Source organism: Poecilia latipinna, unplaced genomic scaffold (assembly GCF_001443285.1).
Source record: "Poecilia latipinna isolate Pla-1442-1.1 unplaced genomic scaffold, P_latipinna-1.0 Scaffold179, whole genome shotgun sequence".
In the NCBI taxonomy this organism is placed as follows: Eukaryota; Metazoa; Chordata; class Actinopteri; order Cyprinodontiformes; family Poeciliidae; genus Poecilia; species Poecilia latipinna.
Window position 1 is genome coordinate 510,390 of NW_015112795.1, and position 14,641 is coordinate 525,030.

Sequence of the window (14,641 nt, forward strand, 5' to 3'; positions counted from 1 at the left end):
TTGGGTTTTCTTTTGCTAAATATTTCACATGAAACTATTAAAAACTCTTGCTCTTTACAGTCTTGAGAAATTACATACAAGGTGAAATTAAATTGATGTTCCTACTGAGAAGCATAAAACCTTGAACATCCGGAAGTGAAAGCACTGAAAGGGGAAGCTGTTTTAAAGTTTAATCAAAATGAAATATAAAGCTCAAAGTAATATTCGCTGGCTTACTTGCTTGCTGCAGGTCAGGATCGTGTCCTGGAGTGGCCGTACAGCACGTCTTTAGGGGAAAATGAAGAGCCGTCACAGGGGGAGGTCTACAACAGAGACTATCCAGACAACGGGCAGAGGGAAAACAGCATTTCTCCCTACTTCCATGAACCTCAAAACCTGGACGGCGACCACGGGACAAGAAGAAGTCCGCTGCCCCCTCCCCTCCCTCCACCCACCAGACACAAAACCCAAGACTCACCTCGAAGCGCCAAAGTTTCATTTATTTTTGGAGGTAACCCGCCCCTGAACAGACCCAGGAACTATGACGTAGTGCCAGAGAGCCCAGAGTCTTCGGAGCCCTTTCAGTTCAACGAGCTCACGCACGTCTACAGCAACATCATAACTGAGGAAGGTGGTGAAGAGCCCGTGCTGAGGGACTTGTTCTACCGAGACACGACAGACGACGCGGAGGATGACGAGGACGCATCCTGCGAAGAAGACTCCACGGGGGGGACTCCAGTGGGTGACAACAGGGAAGGTGGAGACGACTGTGGCAACCAGGCCGCGCGGTTGCCCACAGCAGCTGGCAAAGCTACTTTTCTCACTCTCTCTGGGTCCACAGATGACATCATTGATCTCACGTCGCTGCCGCCTCCCGAAGGAGACGACGGCGTCAACGACGACGAGGACGACACACTGCTGCGGACCCTCAACCTCGCAATCGCGGCGCCGCCCCCAGGCTTTCGGGACAGCATAGACGAGGACGTGGCCCCGGAGGGACGGCCTCTAAGCACATGTGATAACGACGACATTCCTGTGTCGCTGATCGATGCCATACCGACTCACGGAGAGGAAGAAGGAAGCAGTGGAGGGGAGAGTAGGTTAGAGAACGCAGTCATGGATTCTCTACAAGCACTGGAGCATCTATCGGTCTCCGAACAGAGACCTCCTCGTCCACCTCCGAGCAGCAACAACACAGGTGTGTGTTAAAATCACAACAGTGTTTGATCACTACTGTAAATTATTAATTTTTTAAGTGAAAAATAATCGGCATGATTCGATGTTCTGAGTTTGTCATTTGATCTCTTCTGCACAGTGTTTACCATAGTCTGCACCTGCACTTAAAATGTTTCCTGCGAATCTTTTATTGCCATTGTGTCAGAATACTTTGATTGTGATGTTGCACTAGTACTGCTCCATGCTAGAGGCTTGTGGTCAAATAAGCAAAGTAGTCTTCAACAAAGTTAAACATATGGTTGCTTGGAAATTTTAATCTAAAAAGAATTTTATTTTTGCTTGCTTAATTCGTCAAGGCAAAGAGAAAAAAAACCTGTTAAAATTTACAATACATATATTAAAAAGTTAAAAAAAGACGCAGCCAAAAAAAAATCAGTGCAAGAAGATGCTGGCCAAACCACTTAAAACGTGAAAAATGTATAGTACAATTTTTTTAATCAATCCGGAAAGAGATGGGAACTGAGGAAATGATGACTGGATAGGAGTGATGTGGTGATGCTCTTTAGTGCTAGTTAAAAGTAAAGCTGCAGCATTCTGGACTGTGTAGTCAATGGAGAGATGATTGTTCCAGACAAACATAGACAAAGTGTATAAGGCTGATAAGTGAGAAAAGCAACAGCAATACGCTAAACAGAGTTAATCCTAATCCTCACAGATTCTGCATTGATAATTAGCATTACATATGAGATTAAACATGTCTGCATGTTTTTTTTTTCTCCAGTTGAAACATTGCATTATGTTTGTACAGTGAAACCTATTAATTCTAATTTATTCTGCTTGAACAATTAGAAACTTGCAAGCGTGTAAGCTTGTATACTTTCCCAATTGGAGTAAAGGAAATGAGCAGAATTCATCCATTAAAACATGAAGAACACTCGGATAGGAAAATAGAGTCATGAATTCAATCCAGGCTGTGCATTGTTACATGTAAACAAAGCAAAGCACATATAGGTAACAAACATGAAGAAGCATCAACCGCTACATCTTAAACAGGATAAAATAATCATATATCTCACTTCTTACAAATATTAGTTAAACTTTTGTTACATGATTAATATTAATCTTTGTATTTTCTTAGGTATTTGCACATCTCACGGATTTAGCCCAGAATCATCCTCAGATTCTGGCAACGAGACTAACTCTTCAGAGATGACTGAGATCTCTGAGCTAGCTGCTACTCATAGACTCACCGACAGCCACATGCGTTTACTTGTAGCCACACGAGAAGGATACCAACCGTTGCTTGAGGAGAAAACTGAATTCCCAGTCTCACCTAATTCATGCACAACACAAGAAAAGAAACCTCGTAGTCCAACACGACACCTTCAGCCTCCAGCAGTTCCTCCGAGACGTAGCCCCCAGCTAGACCTGACATCGTCGGGGCCGGACAGATTGGAGCTGAAACCCCAGACTACTCTCTCGGTTACTCTTCAACGTCCGAGTTCGACAACGCCAGGAGGCAAACACCAGAAAAAGTCTGTACACTCGAGTGGAAAGTACAACACCTTCAGCACAAGAGAAGGACTTCGAAGTGAGATCAATGACAGGCGCAGCTATCTGGATTTGAACCAGCATGCTTCATTCAGCGAGCAGGAAGAAGCTAAGAGGAGACAGAATTCCTTTGTCGCTTCTCCGTCTTCCGTAGCCCAGGGCAGTGGAGTAACAAGCCCAGCTCGCGACCATCGAAATAATCTTCGCCCTTCTTCAACTGTTTCCGATCGCTTCCTAGATGTGGTCACTATGGGTGGCTGTGAAGCAGGTAACGGAGCGGCGGCTGCTGAACAGGATGAGCATCTAGTTGTAGCGTCCTTACTGTCCCCGAGCAAACAGTCCAGAACAGGAGGTTCTGAACATGGATCGGACACACCAAGTGACCATCAGCCAATTTCAAGACAACAGAGTGTAGCACGGTTGTGTGAGTACCACCTGGCCAAAAGGATTTCAAATTTGCAAGGAGAAGGCCACAGTTCGTTGCAGGGCTCTCTGTGCTCATCACTTGATGCAGGTGGCAGCACAAACAGCAGTGCCTGTGCCACGCCGACTGACTCTCCTCTTGGCCCCGGCGCTGTTGAGTCCAAACAACATCGCTCGCAAAAGCACCCACTTTCGAGTTCTTCTTCCTCCCTGCTTAGAGTGCTAAACTATGAAGACAACAAAACCGGATTTCAGAACCAGAACACCCAAAACAAAGAACTTCATCCGCATGCAGACCCTGCCCTCCTTCGTAAAATGCTGCCCAATATTCACCCCCCTCTTGCTGGGGGGGAAACAAGTCGACCCTCCTCAGCAACTCCATCCAAGCATAAGGAAGTGACAGGCACTGGAAGCAAGAAGCACCACAATGACAACTATCCTAAACAACAAGCCTGTTTTAAGGGGCTTAACCCAAAGGAAGGCAGTGAGGCCTACAGACAACTGATAAACTATCTTACAGTGAGTCAGATGCATCAGGGAGGGAAGTTGCATAGTGCTGGTATGGGAGGGGCAGTTAAAAAAGACACCAGACGCTTTATCACAAGCAACCCTCAGCTAGTTGAAATGGTTAAGAATAGAGGGAACACCACTGCTCGCTGTCCTTGTATGCCTTCGTCTGTGTCATCTCCATTTCTCAGCCCTAATTTGGTAGCTCCTCATTCAGCCCCAATGCAGTTGTCAAATAAAAATTCAAGGTCTTACCTTTCAGCAACACTTCCTGCCAAACTCAAAAGAAGCCCTGACATGCAAGTTCAGAGACTGAATGAAGGTTTAGATTTTAGGAGAGCTACCGCTGAGAGAAGGAGCTCCTTTTCTGGTCTAGAAAGTGACCTTGGCAGAGATGGTATGGATGCAGAGCAATTTCTCTCGTACATTAAAAGACAAGACTGTATGAACCGTGACGGGGCTTTGAATCCAAGCCAAAATCGTGACTTTTTAGGCAACAGTAACCGCCCTCCACCTCGCTCAAGAAGCCAGCCAAGTGGAAGCACAGAGGAAGGATTCAGATCAGACTCGAGGTTGAAACATGCATCTTTTCAGACTCCTCGACCTAATGATTCTTTTTGTTTCTCAACTGCTCCTACTTTGAGTGGTCAACGTGCAGACCTCAATGCCCTCTCACTAGGAAAGGGTGACCATCCATCAGCTTTCATCAGACAGTCGTCTAATCGGACTAGAACTACCATTTCATCTCCAACACATAATCCGCAATCTCCACCTCCTCCACCGCCACCTCTACCACCACCTCCTCCTTTATCTCTGCCAGTGCCATCAAACACCAGTGCTAGCAACTCAGGATGCCCTCAAGATTCCCTTCATCCCATCCAGTTGCGGCAAAACCAGAACCACATTCAGACTGTTGCACCAATTTTGTTACAGACAGACCCCTTCAGCAGTAGCATCCAACGAGGAAGAGAGCTCAAACGCAGCTCAAGCAATGTGACAGCAAGTTCTGGAAGTGTGGAGGCTTTATTTGATAAGTCTATTCGTAGCCGGAGCCAGCAACCCTTGTCTGCACCTTTGTCTCATCAGAGTGACACCAAAGTCCAACATAGACAAGCAAGAAAACGTCTTTCCAAGAGCTACTCCCAAGGATCTGTGTCTTCACATGCAACTTGTTGGTCCTCAGGCAGTGGGGTAGACAGTAGAAGGGCATCTGTTGCATTTCCTTTACAAAAAGACTCAAAGCATACGAAGGGCTCTCAAAAATTGGACACCAGTCCTTGGAGATGCAATGGCCCCTTCAGCTACTGTTTCTTTAAACGTAAGACCGAGGGAGAAGATGACGAAATTGAGTGGGAGAGGCCTAGAGGAAGCCGTGTTGGGAGCAATATTGACAATAATGGTGCAACTATAACCCTCTATGGCTCGGCCGTGGATGAGCAGTTGTATGGAGAGGTCCTTGACAACATGAGTTTCAGTGACCGTCTGGCAAGAATCAACGCTCTCAAGGACCGCATGTACAGCTTTCCTTCTGGCTTTAACGACGTTCGTCGAGATGCCAGCGAGCTCATTGCACTGGTGAGATCCAGTGTCGGTCGGTGCGACCGCGGTGCCCAGATGCCTATCCACGATGTTTCCCAGTACAAGCAGCTCCTTTCCGTCGAGTCAAAAGAGTTAGGCCGGGCATGCCGGAGAATGGCACAAGCCCATGGCAGTCCAGATGAAATGCTGCTAGCTGTTACATGTAGCTTTCAGGTGCTATGCTGTCTGTGTGAGGCTTGTATGTGTCTAGTTCGGGGACTTGGAGCCTCAGCATCACAGCAGCAAAGAGAAGTCGTAGCAAAAGTCGACGAGGTTGTTATGAACTATATTTGTTTGCTCAAAGCAGCCGAAGCTGCGACTGTAGGTGCCCCTGGGGAGCACAGCGTGAAAGCCCTGGTCCGCCACTCCAGTACCATGTCGGCTATTGCTAACGCACTCACCCGCTCCCTTAAAACGCTGCTAAGCAAGTAGAGGCTATTTCCAATGCTTTATAGTATGGCCTATGCAGTCAGTAGAAGTCTGTCTTTAGACATTTTACTGTTTTAAGTTCTCTGAAAGAGTCAGCTGTTTTCCTGTTGTGTCTAGGTGGTTTTTACATCTAAATATACATTTATTGCAATTAAACTTAACATTAAAATGACTTGTTATTGAAAACGCTTAAAGAGAGTACATACTTTTACTGATGACATTATTATAATGTATATTTACAAAGCCATACTGTTATAAACCTTTGTAATAAATGTACCTAGTAGATACTGTACCCTTTTACCTGTGCATTATGTAACTTATTTAAAGTGTATATAATGTACATTAATACTGTATTATTATTTGAAGTAGCACTTTGGTGAAGCCATGAAGAACTCGGCTTACTTTAATATCTTGCAGGGATGAAGGGAAGGCACTTTATGTTCAGTCAGTTTATGTAAAGTTTTAATAGAAATATAATAATTATTTAAAAAAAGAAAACTATTTTAGAGTTTTAGGTGAAATTTGACACTGTCAAAATGACTGAGAAAAGTATTATATTAAATTGTTGCACTTTTGCTTGTTGAAAGAAAAAAAAATGCTTTAAATAGTAATGACTTAGAGTATCATAGCATTGCTTTACTCTGTCATATTTTGTATTATGTTTGAGCAAAACACAAATTATTAAGGTATTTCCCACAAAACATATTTAAAACCATACCAATGTAATATCGGCAATTTTGTGCAAATATTCCGACTTATCTGATTTGCTTTGATCAAATGTTACTTTTATTTAATTTTTTTTTTTGCTTTAAATTGTGTTTTTTCTGCTTATTTGATTTCTTTTTGCATATGAAGAATCAAGAAGAAATTAAATTAGCTTTTTTTTTTGTTTTTGCAATAATCCACCAAACTATTAAAATATGTTTTACACATATATGCCTTTCTGTGGATTGTTTTTCAGTCTGATTTTTTCAATGACTGTTCATTCATGTCATTTTCCTAAAAGCTTTCATCGGGTTAATATGGGGAACTTTTTTTTTTATTTTGTACACATTTATATTATATTGCCAATTATGTATGCTGTTGCCTTTTTTACACATTTTCATGTGTTCTGAGTTTAAAATGATGTTTTCAGCAACTCTTGTGATTTCCAATTCAAAAGGACATAAAACTTTTGGTTGTTGTTGACAACTTTTTTCCCTTAATAAATGAAATCATTTGAAAACACCACTTTCCATTTTCCAGGTTTTCCAAGCAAGTTCATTGTGAGCAAAGCACAACATGCTAAAACAAGTCACCAAAATCCTAAAATGTAATCATGATACCTCTAACCTTTACTCAATTTTACAGGCCAGACTAAACCAGTCTTGCATAACCAGTACTTATGCAAGAATATTTTTTGAACAGAAGACCCTAAAATGTAATTACTCGGAGACCAGAACAGAGGATTGTTTGACAATTGCAAAACACATCATTCCATAGAACGAGTCTCATAACTCTGAACTATGGAGGTAGAAGTCTCAAAGTTTGGGGATTATTTGCTGCAGTTCGCACCCCATCATAAAACCCAGTAGGAATTCTACTCCGTATTCAAGAAATGGCTGAGAATGAACAAAAGGAAAGTCCTCAGCTGAGGTCATATTTGTATTGAAATGTATGGTGAAACGGGGTGTACAAGCAAGAAACCCCTCAAATATCTCACAGATGAATGTGAGGAGAGGGCCCAAGTCTCATCAGACTGATATCAGAGACCAAAGGCTTCAACAAGCCTCCCACTAAGGTTATTTCAGCTAAAATGGACAAAACTAGGTGTTGGGGTAGAGTGTACCAAGTTGCTTCAGGCGTTTTTACATTTTATTTAGTGAGCAAAACAAGGTAAATGTATCGGTGCAATCATATTTCTCAGGAATAAAAAAGTGAGATTAGAAAATATGTTTTAAAAAACATATTTATTGGGGTATTTTTCTTCAGTGTGGTTCTGGCTAAATAGAAAAAAATATTGTCACAATTTAGTGTAAAATTAGATGATAAATACTCTACACAATTATAGGAAAGAGATAATACTTGGTGAAATCTTAATGCATGGGCTCTTTTTACGTATAATGGTTCCTGCGTGGTTTACGTGACTCTCTCCACCAGCAGCAGCGTACGTGGGTAGGCGGGATGCCTGAGCCTGGCTCATTCTATGGGCTCATTAGCATGTTAGGCGCGTCCTTTACGCACGTCAGCCTATCAGTTTGGAGCATGCAGAAACGAGCCACACCCGCGCGGCAACTCGTGTAGCGCGCTTCTCAAAGCATTGTCCCGGTAGACAAAAGTTTTAGACTTCTTCTTGTCTCGGGCTCTAGAAAGTTTACGGTATGCGTATATGTGTTCACCTACAGTGCTTAGTTGATAAAAGGTAACTATATAGCATCCCTAAAGGAGTTGCTGGCTGTCTGGTTCGTCGCAGCCCGGCTGCCAAAGCAGAGAAGTATTTATCGTACACCCCGTGGGGTTTAAAGTTCTGGCTATATTATTAGCAGGTAGTTAGCTCCAAACCTTCACTGAGAGAAGTTTGGTATCAATGTCGGCGATGTGTCACCAACGACGTGCCTTGGTGGAAATACCTGCTCCACAACCTAAAATTGCGAGTAAGTCTGAATCAAACACAGAAAAGGTATTTGTTCGCATTTTAACGATCATTCAGTGACGCTGTTTATGCTACCAGCTCCCTTGCTACCATGCTAACGTTACCATGATGCTAATTAAAACTTTGTTCATTTATTCTTAACTTAAAATATTTCCAGTTTTCTGCAGAAACAACAAATGACAAATTGTGAACTGTTTGTTATTATTTAAATTCTTGTCCTATTTTTTCCCAGCTCGAATGAGAAGGTCTTACTTAGAAATCCTCGGAGCTCGTTTCGCCCCTGTTCCACTTCCAAGAAGCAGTAGAAACCCAAACACAAAGCGAGCACACTCTTGTAAGTATTAAACTACAATAACAGCACCATGAAAGCTAATGTGCTGCAGGGTTTGTGTTTTATATGACACATGCACAGGGAACATAAGGGAATTTATTGCATTTAATTTGGACAGGCCTGTGAATTCCATCTCTATTTCCTTTCTAAGTCTTATCATTTTCTTTCAAGTTAAACAGTTGAGCGCTGATTTAATTAACTGAGTACTTTCAAGTCGGTTGATTTCTGTGAGTTTGGCGAGGGTCAAAATCCAGAACTTATCTGTCGTTTTCTTTGGTGGATAGTGTTAAAACAATACATGCTCCAATTTTTTTAAATACTTTGCTTACTAAATAATTCAGCTATATTTCCTGTCTTTTCCATATCCTTCTAGACTTGAATTAGGATGCATTAAAGTGTTAAAAGTACACATGTTGGGCTTTAACATGGCGGCAGTTCTTGCACAAATCGGACTCCGCCATCAAAAATGATTTGCACTGTATAGATAACAGGAACAAGTTAATACAAATAAAAATTAAAAGTCGTGGGAGTAGCAAAACAACTTAGTTCCCTTATTATCTGTTTGGTGCATCTAAAGGATTAAAAAACTGACGGATTGACTTGTACTTAAAATGGTTGACAATTAATTCAAACACCCAGTCAAAATGTGGGGAAATCATTATTATTGACTGGACATGTTTGGACTTAAGTGACAGATTAACCCCCCCTCTATTGCTCATTCTGCCCTGGACAAAGAGCCACATAACCCATTTTAATACAAAATTATAATTGGAATTTTAACTTAAGTTTTACTTTGATTATGCTTCAGAAGCATTCAAGTTATTTGGACTTTACCCCTATAAAACATTTTTGAGTTTGTACCTAATCTGAAGAGGTTGGGAAATGATAAGTATTCTGTACACTTCAGTGGATTTGTCCTTCGGTGGCGTGTGGGGAGAAAGAATCGAGGACCAGTGTGAAAAGATGGACGATCATCCCACTCCACTCTCCAAACAGCAGCTTGTTCAGCTCATCAGATCACTCATCTTGGTTGGACAGGTAAGAGAGCTTTACAGTGTGTGGATATTGAGTATTTCTAAAGTTTAAAAAAAAGAAAAATGTTATTGCTTTGGTCTAAAACATGATGTGCTGCGTTGTCTTTAGAGCCAAGAGCCCAAAATGGTGGCGACAGACCTCAAGTGTCTCCAGGAAGACCTCCAGCTGAAGAAGATAAACGTTTACAGGTCCATCCCGTACTCCCGGTTCGGCTCCAACCGGGACGCTCACTGCTACAGAAAGGCCTATCCTCACCTGGTGGCATTCAAAGTATGTGTAACAATACAATAAAGGTAAAAATTGTGTAACGGGGGGGACTTAGTGGAAGGCAGTTTTCTGTTTATATAAAAAATAGACTTTGATGAATATATTATTTTACATACTTTTAAAACTCCATCGGACTCCTCTGTATTGATTGCGTCATCCCCCCTCAGGTTTCATGTCAGGAGTGGGGCCAGGTTCTCCTGAGGAACAAAGAGTGGGATGCTGTGTTGGAGCATTCCCTCATGGCGTGGCGATACACCGGTGATTTACCGCAGTGGGACACCGCCGACCACAACGCGTTGAGAGAGCAGTGCTACAGCATCCTGGCTGCTCACAGCCTGGCTGCGCTCCAGCACTACCGCCCAGAGCCCAGCAGAGGACAGGAACTGCTCAGGAGGTAACGCAGGCTTTTAACGCCGCTTGAACAATGTTCCTGTGTTTTTAAATGCATTTTAAATACTTCTCACTGGCCGTAAGGTAAGTAGGGAGGAAAAGGCTGGTTTTCCTGCAGATAAATGCAGGAAAACCATGAGAATATATGAGGGTTTTACTTAAATTATTAGTAAGACCCTCATAGATGAGTTTTTCAGTGGGTTTGAGCACTGTGCGTAATTATCCTTTCACTTCACAGTTTGTACGCCGTTTCATAATGATCTAAAGTCCGGTAAAATACTCTGAATTTGACGTGAATAAATAAACTAAGAAACAGTTTTAAGATGAGCTCTGCTGATTGGTTGGCTGCCAGCATAGACATCCAGCTAAAGGGAAGCAACATGAACTGGAGTCTCAGTTTGCTGCCTGTTCAATGTAAGTTTGTGCAGATTTCAGGTCTACCTTGTGATTGCTGTTTGAACTCGTTCAATTTTTTGAAGATGAATATGCCGATTAATTAGGGTTAGCAGTTAAAGTGCTAACGTTCACCTGAGCCGGGTAGCCTCGCTGCTTTTATTGTTTCTAGGATATGTCATGCCGTTTGTTTGAAGGAGACTTTCATAAGGGAAATACGATAAATGTCACTTTTCCTTCTGATCCAGGTTTAAGATGGCTCAGCTGCAAAGCCAGTTGATAGTCCCATGTATTGAGGAACTGCAAAGGATTATGGGATACACAGAAGATATTTCCATGGATACAAAGTGACCTGATGATTTTGCTCAGCTGCTGGATTCTGACTTGTGAAAACTGTGCGTCATGGCGGACTCCTCAAATGATTGTTTTAATTGGTCAAAAATGCTGTTTGCTTCGCTCATTAATCACAGAATCCACAACAGTATTTTTCCAAAGGACTGGTGCTAAATGACCTTTGTGTGTGTATGTTTTTGCTTTAAATAAGAGGATCAAGTTAATTATTGATTAGTTTATTCTGTCACGCCAATTTTCATACAGTTTGTCATAGGTAAAATAGTATACTGCTACAAGATGGACAGCTGAAGTATAAAGCAATGTCGACTTTTAAAAAGTGTCCTTAATGATCCTTAAAAAAGCAAGTAATGCTGGATTTAATCACATAAGAAAAAGCTTAAATGCTCTAAATTGGCATCTCCATATATTATTTAGTGTTAATATTCACTTGGTACTGGCAGGGGTTTAAATAAATATGTGTGTGTGTGTGTGTGTACATATACTTTTAGAGATGTTTAGAGAATAATTTGCATTGACGGATGAATTGTTAAGAAGGTAATTGCCTTTTTTTGTATGTATTAAGTTCCGTGTTACTGTTGGAGACCCTGTAACATGTTGGCTTTGTCTTGTTTTGTGATTTCCTGTTGTTCAGTATGTCGTGTTTTTCATGGAGTCCTTTATTGCACTGTCAGTGTTTGTCCTGAAAACTTGAAAGTTTTGATAAAATTGATTTCTAATTTAAATAAAATTGATATGAACTGCATTGAAATTTGTCTTGGATGTTATGTATGTTGGTTTTGTTCAAATGTCTAATTTTGTACTGCCGTAATTTATAGGCTGCGTAGAGTTGCAGATTTTTTTTGTTTTGTATTTTACACATTTTTGAGTGATATTTGAAGGAAATTACCATTCTTACAAGTTTATTCTTCGAGTTTATAAGTTCAATCATTTCTTTTCTTTGCCTTTAAGTTGCCACTGTGCACCACTAGATGGAGCCCTTGTTGCACTCTTCTCCAGCATCCAAATCAGTTTGAGAGCCAGTCTCAAGTCACATACCAATGTTAATGCTACTGAAGAAACAGCTGTTGCCATGGCACTCTGAAGAGCTAAGATTAAACAATTTCTGAATGCTATTTAAGTTTAATAAATGAGGCCGTTGGCTGATACTTAGGCCTCTTGCTGTATTGACATATATTCCCTGTGTGAACAAGCAGACTCTGTGATATCTATAGCTTTTATTGCTTTTCTGGATTTAACTCTGGCACTTGTTTCCATGGTAGTGTATTATACAACCTATTAATAATGCAGCCTATAGTGCTGTGTACATTTGACAGACCACACAAGCAATGTTTTATTTGAAACCTGTGTCTTGAACATGTGAATCAGCCTTACAATTACACAGAATAATTTGTCTATCAGTTTCATATTGTGTGTTTTGACTCATTCTATGTGCCTTCTGTTGGTACAAAACTCACACTTAAATATAGGATTTATTTCAGAATGTATTTCCTGGCTGTCAAATTTTGACAAAATTGGAAGAGTTAATTGTATCAAGGCATATGGTTTTCTTATTTGAATTTTCACCTCCAAATGCTTTTTCCATAACATGAGGAGTAGATGACATTGCTAAATAGTTGAGCTTAGAAGACATGCCCAACCGGATCTGAGAGGACAGAATATGTTTTTATTATTATTATTATTATTATTATTTGAATCAGAGTAAAGAAATGAGTTTTCAAGTTTAGATCAGATTGGTACTCCTTAAAATTACAGAAACTCTTTCTTTAGATGTAAATTCTCTACAAATGCTTTTATTTCTTTTTTATATTAAAGTTAAACTGAAGTGCAATGTGTGTTTGCCTAACTCACAAGAAAAAAAAATCAATTCACCAGGTTTAGTGTTCAACAGAAAGCAAGAATCGGAGCAAACATTAAGTTAAAAACTACAGACATCTTTAAAAAGTTAAATTTATGTAGTTTATTCCATTAAAATTTTTGAAATGTAAACAGCCATATTGCAGGAAGCTCTCTAGGTCGTTGGTCTTCCTTCTGCTGATGAGCTTTATGAAGGTGCTGCAGATAAAACAAGCCTACGAAGCTCACTATTCAAGAGCTGCACTCACCACGTTTCCATGGTAACCTTTAGGCGCTACCTACATCCAAACTGGTTGTTTGAGACATGCTGTGGGGCCATTTCCAAAGGCCTTTTGCAAGTGTGTTAGTATTATGTCGTCATCTCCTCCTCAAATTTTCAGAACTTTTCAGAGAAGATTGAAAATCTCATGAGGCAGAATTGAAATCCAATTTGTATTTGAAGACTTTTTCATCCATCTTTACCACTTTACCAGTGGTGATGAAATTAAATAAAATAAAAATCCAGAGGCTCTGTGTATTTTCTTTGGTGAAATAAAGGAAGAAAAACCATTGAGAAACAAGAGATGTTTGCATGGAGGTAAAAAAGCAAGCTGCAGCGTTTTCCTCCTAAAATAGCTCAAGCAATGCTCTGGAGATCACAGATGGACTGTGCAGCACAAGGAGAGACTAATTCCCACGCTTAGTATCTCAGGTTTTCATTGTTGCTTTCTTATTTCCACTGCAATTCCTTCATTTCCAGCTTTTCAATAAGAGACTAATTTACACCGGGGATGCCAGGTGAGCATAATTAAGCGTAACTAGCAGAGAGGATGGAGACGCTGCTCCAGGAGGGAAGGAGTACAGAGTCAGAGCGGTCAGATGTGACTTAAATAGTCTGAAACGAATTGGATGAAGCCTCTGAGAATGCTCTAAAACTGCAGTATAAATCCAAGTTTATGCAATAGTTTGAAAATATACAAAAAGACAAAACACTGCAAATTATTTCGAGATAAGTCAATTTAGAGAAAAAGCGAACAAGGAGCTTTTGATGCCCAAAAGACAAAACTTTTTTTTTTCTGACATTTGTCTGGACCTAGCTCCCTAATATTTAATATTTCATAACACTGAGCAGATTCTCTGTTTGCTCCACTGGGCCCCGCCTCATCATTAAATTAAATTATTTAGAAATGTTTGCGCATTTTGAAATGGTATGTTTACTTTTTAAGACTGCATGTGAAAGAAGCTCCTTGAAGCTGTATAATATTTAAGCAGCTCTGTTTAATAATTCACAATTCAGACTACATGGAATAATTTACATCAGACAACAACATACATGCAAATACTCCAAAAATTAATATTTTATGTTTTCGTTTTTGAAGAACACTGATGACATATGTCACGGTCCATTAGGTTTGTTGGAAACAGGTTAACAACTTCCATAATCTTTTACAATTTACATGTTTTATTTACTAAAATATTACATTAATTGCAGTTTTTTTTTTTTTTTGCTTTAAAAAAGCAGGAAGTAATTTACTGCTATTCAAAAACCAATAAATTGATCAAAACAAACAAAAAAAAACATAAAAAATTTATTAGTCACATTCTATTGAAATATCTAGTCAGGGCATAAAAGCGATTATTTAATTTTGGATTTTTTTTTTACTAAAAATTATAATACTGTAACAAAAAATGTAGTATTTGTAAGGTTTTATTTAATAGGCTATTTTTACTAGGAATGCCAATAAATGAGGAGAGTGCTACAG

General features: G+C 40.2%; 2 protein-coding genes across 5 annotated transcripts in view; both read left to right on the forward strand.

Annotated features, from left to right (window-relative positions):
- Positions 1–5,932, forward strand: part of LOC106946172 (FERM and PDZ domain-containing protein 4) — a 49,057-nt gene extending 43,125 nt beyond the window's left edge. For all 4 annotated transcript variants that reach the window (XM_015030340.1, XM_015030341.1, XM_015030342.1 and 1 more), the window contains 2 exons: positions 230–1,177; positions 2,294–5,932. In XM_015030340.1, the coding sequence (XP_014885826.1) occupies positions 230–1,177; positions 2,294–5,646 (4,301 nt within the window). In that variant the 3' untranslated portion in view covers positions 5,647–5,932. The remainder of the gene's footprint in view (positions 1–229; positions 1,178–2,293) is intronic.
- Positions 5,933–6,514: 582 nt separating this feature from the next.
- On the forward strand, positions 6,515–11,790 carry LOC106946173 (uncharacterized). Its single transcript, XM_015030344.1, has 6 exons — positions 6,515–8,276; positions 8,508–8,609; positions 9,514–9,644; positions 9,750–9,911; positions 10,076–10,302; positions 10,940–11,790. The coding sequence occupies exons 1-6, from the start codon at positions 8,210–8,212 to the stop codon at positions 11,040–11,042; spliced, it is 792 nt and encodes a 263-aa protein (XP_014885830.1). The 5' UTR covers positions 6,515–8,209; the 3' UTR covers positions 11,043–11,790.
- The last annotated feature ends 2,851 nt before the right edge of the window (positions 11,791–14,641 follow it).

Coding starts and splice junctions, on each gene's coding strand:
- LOC106946173 (XM_015030344.1), top strand. CDS start 8,210: ATGTCGGCGATGTGTCACCAACGACGTGCCTTGGTGGAAATACCTGCT. Junction 8,610..9,513: donor CACAAAGCGAGCACACTCTT/GTAAGTATTAAA, acceptor TGTACACTTCAG/TGGATTTGTCCTTCGGTGGC. Junction 9,912..10,075: donor CTCACCTGGTGGCATTCAAA/GTATGTGTAACA, acceptor ATCCCCCCTCAG/GTTTCATGTCAGGAGTGGGG.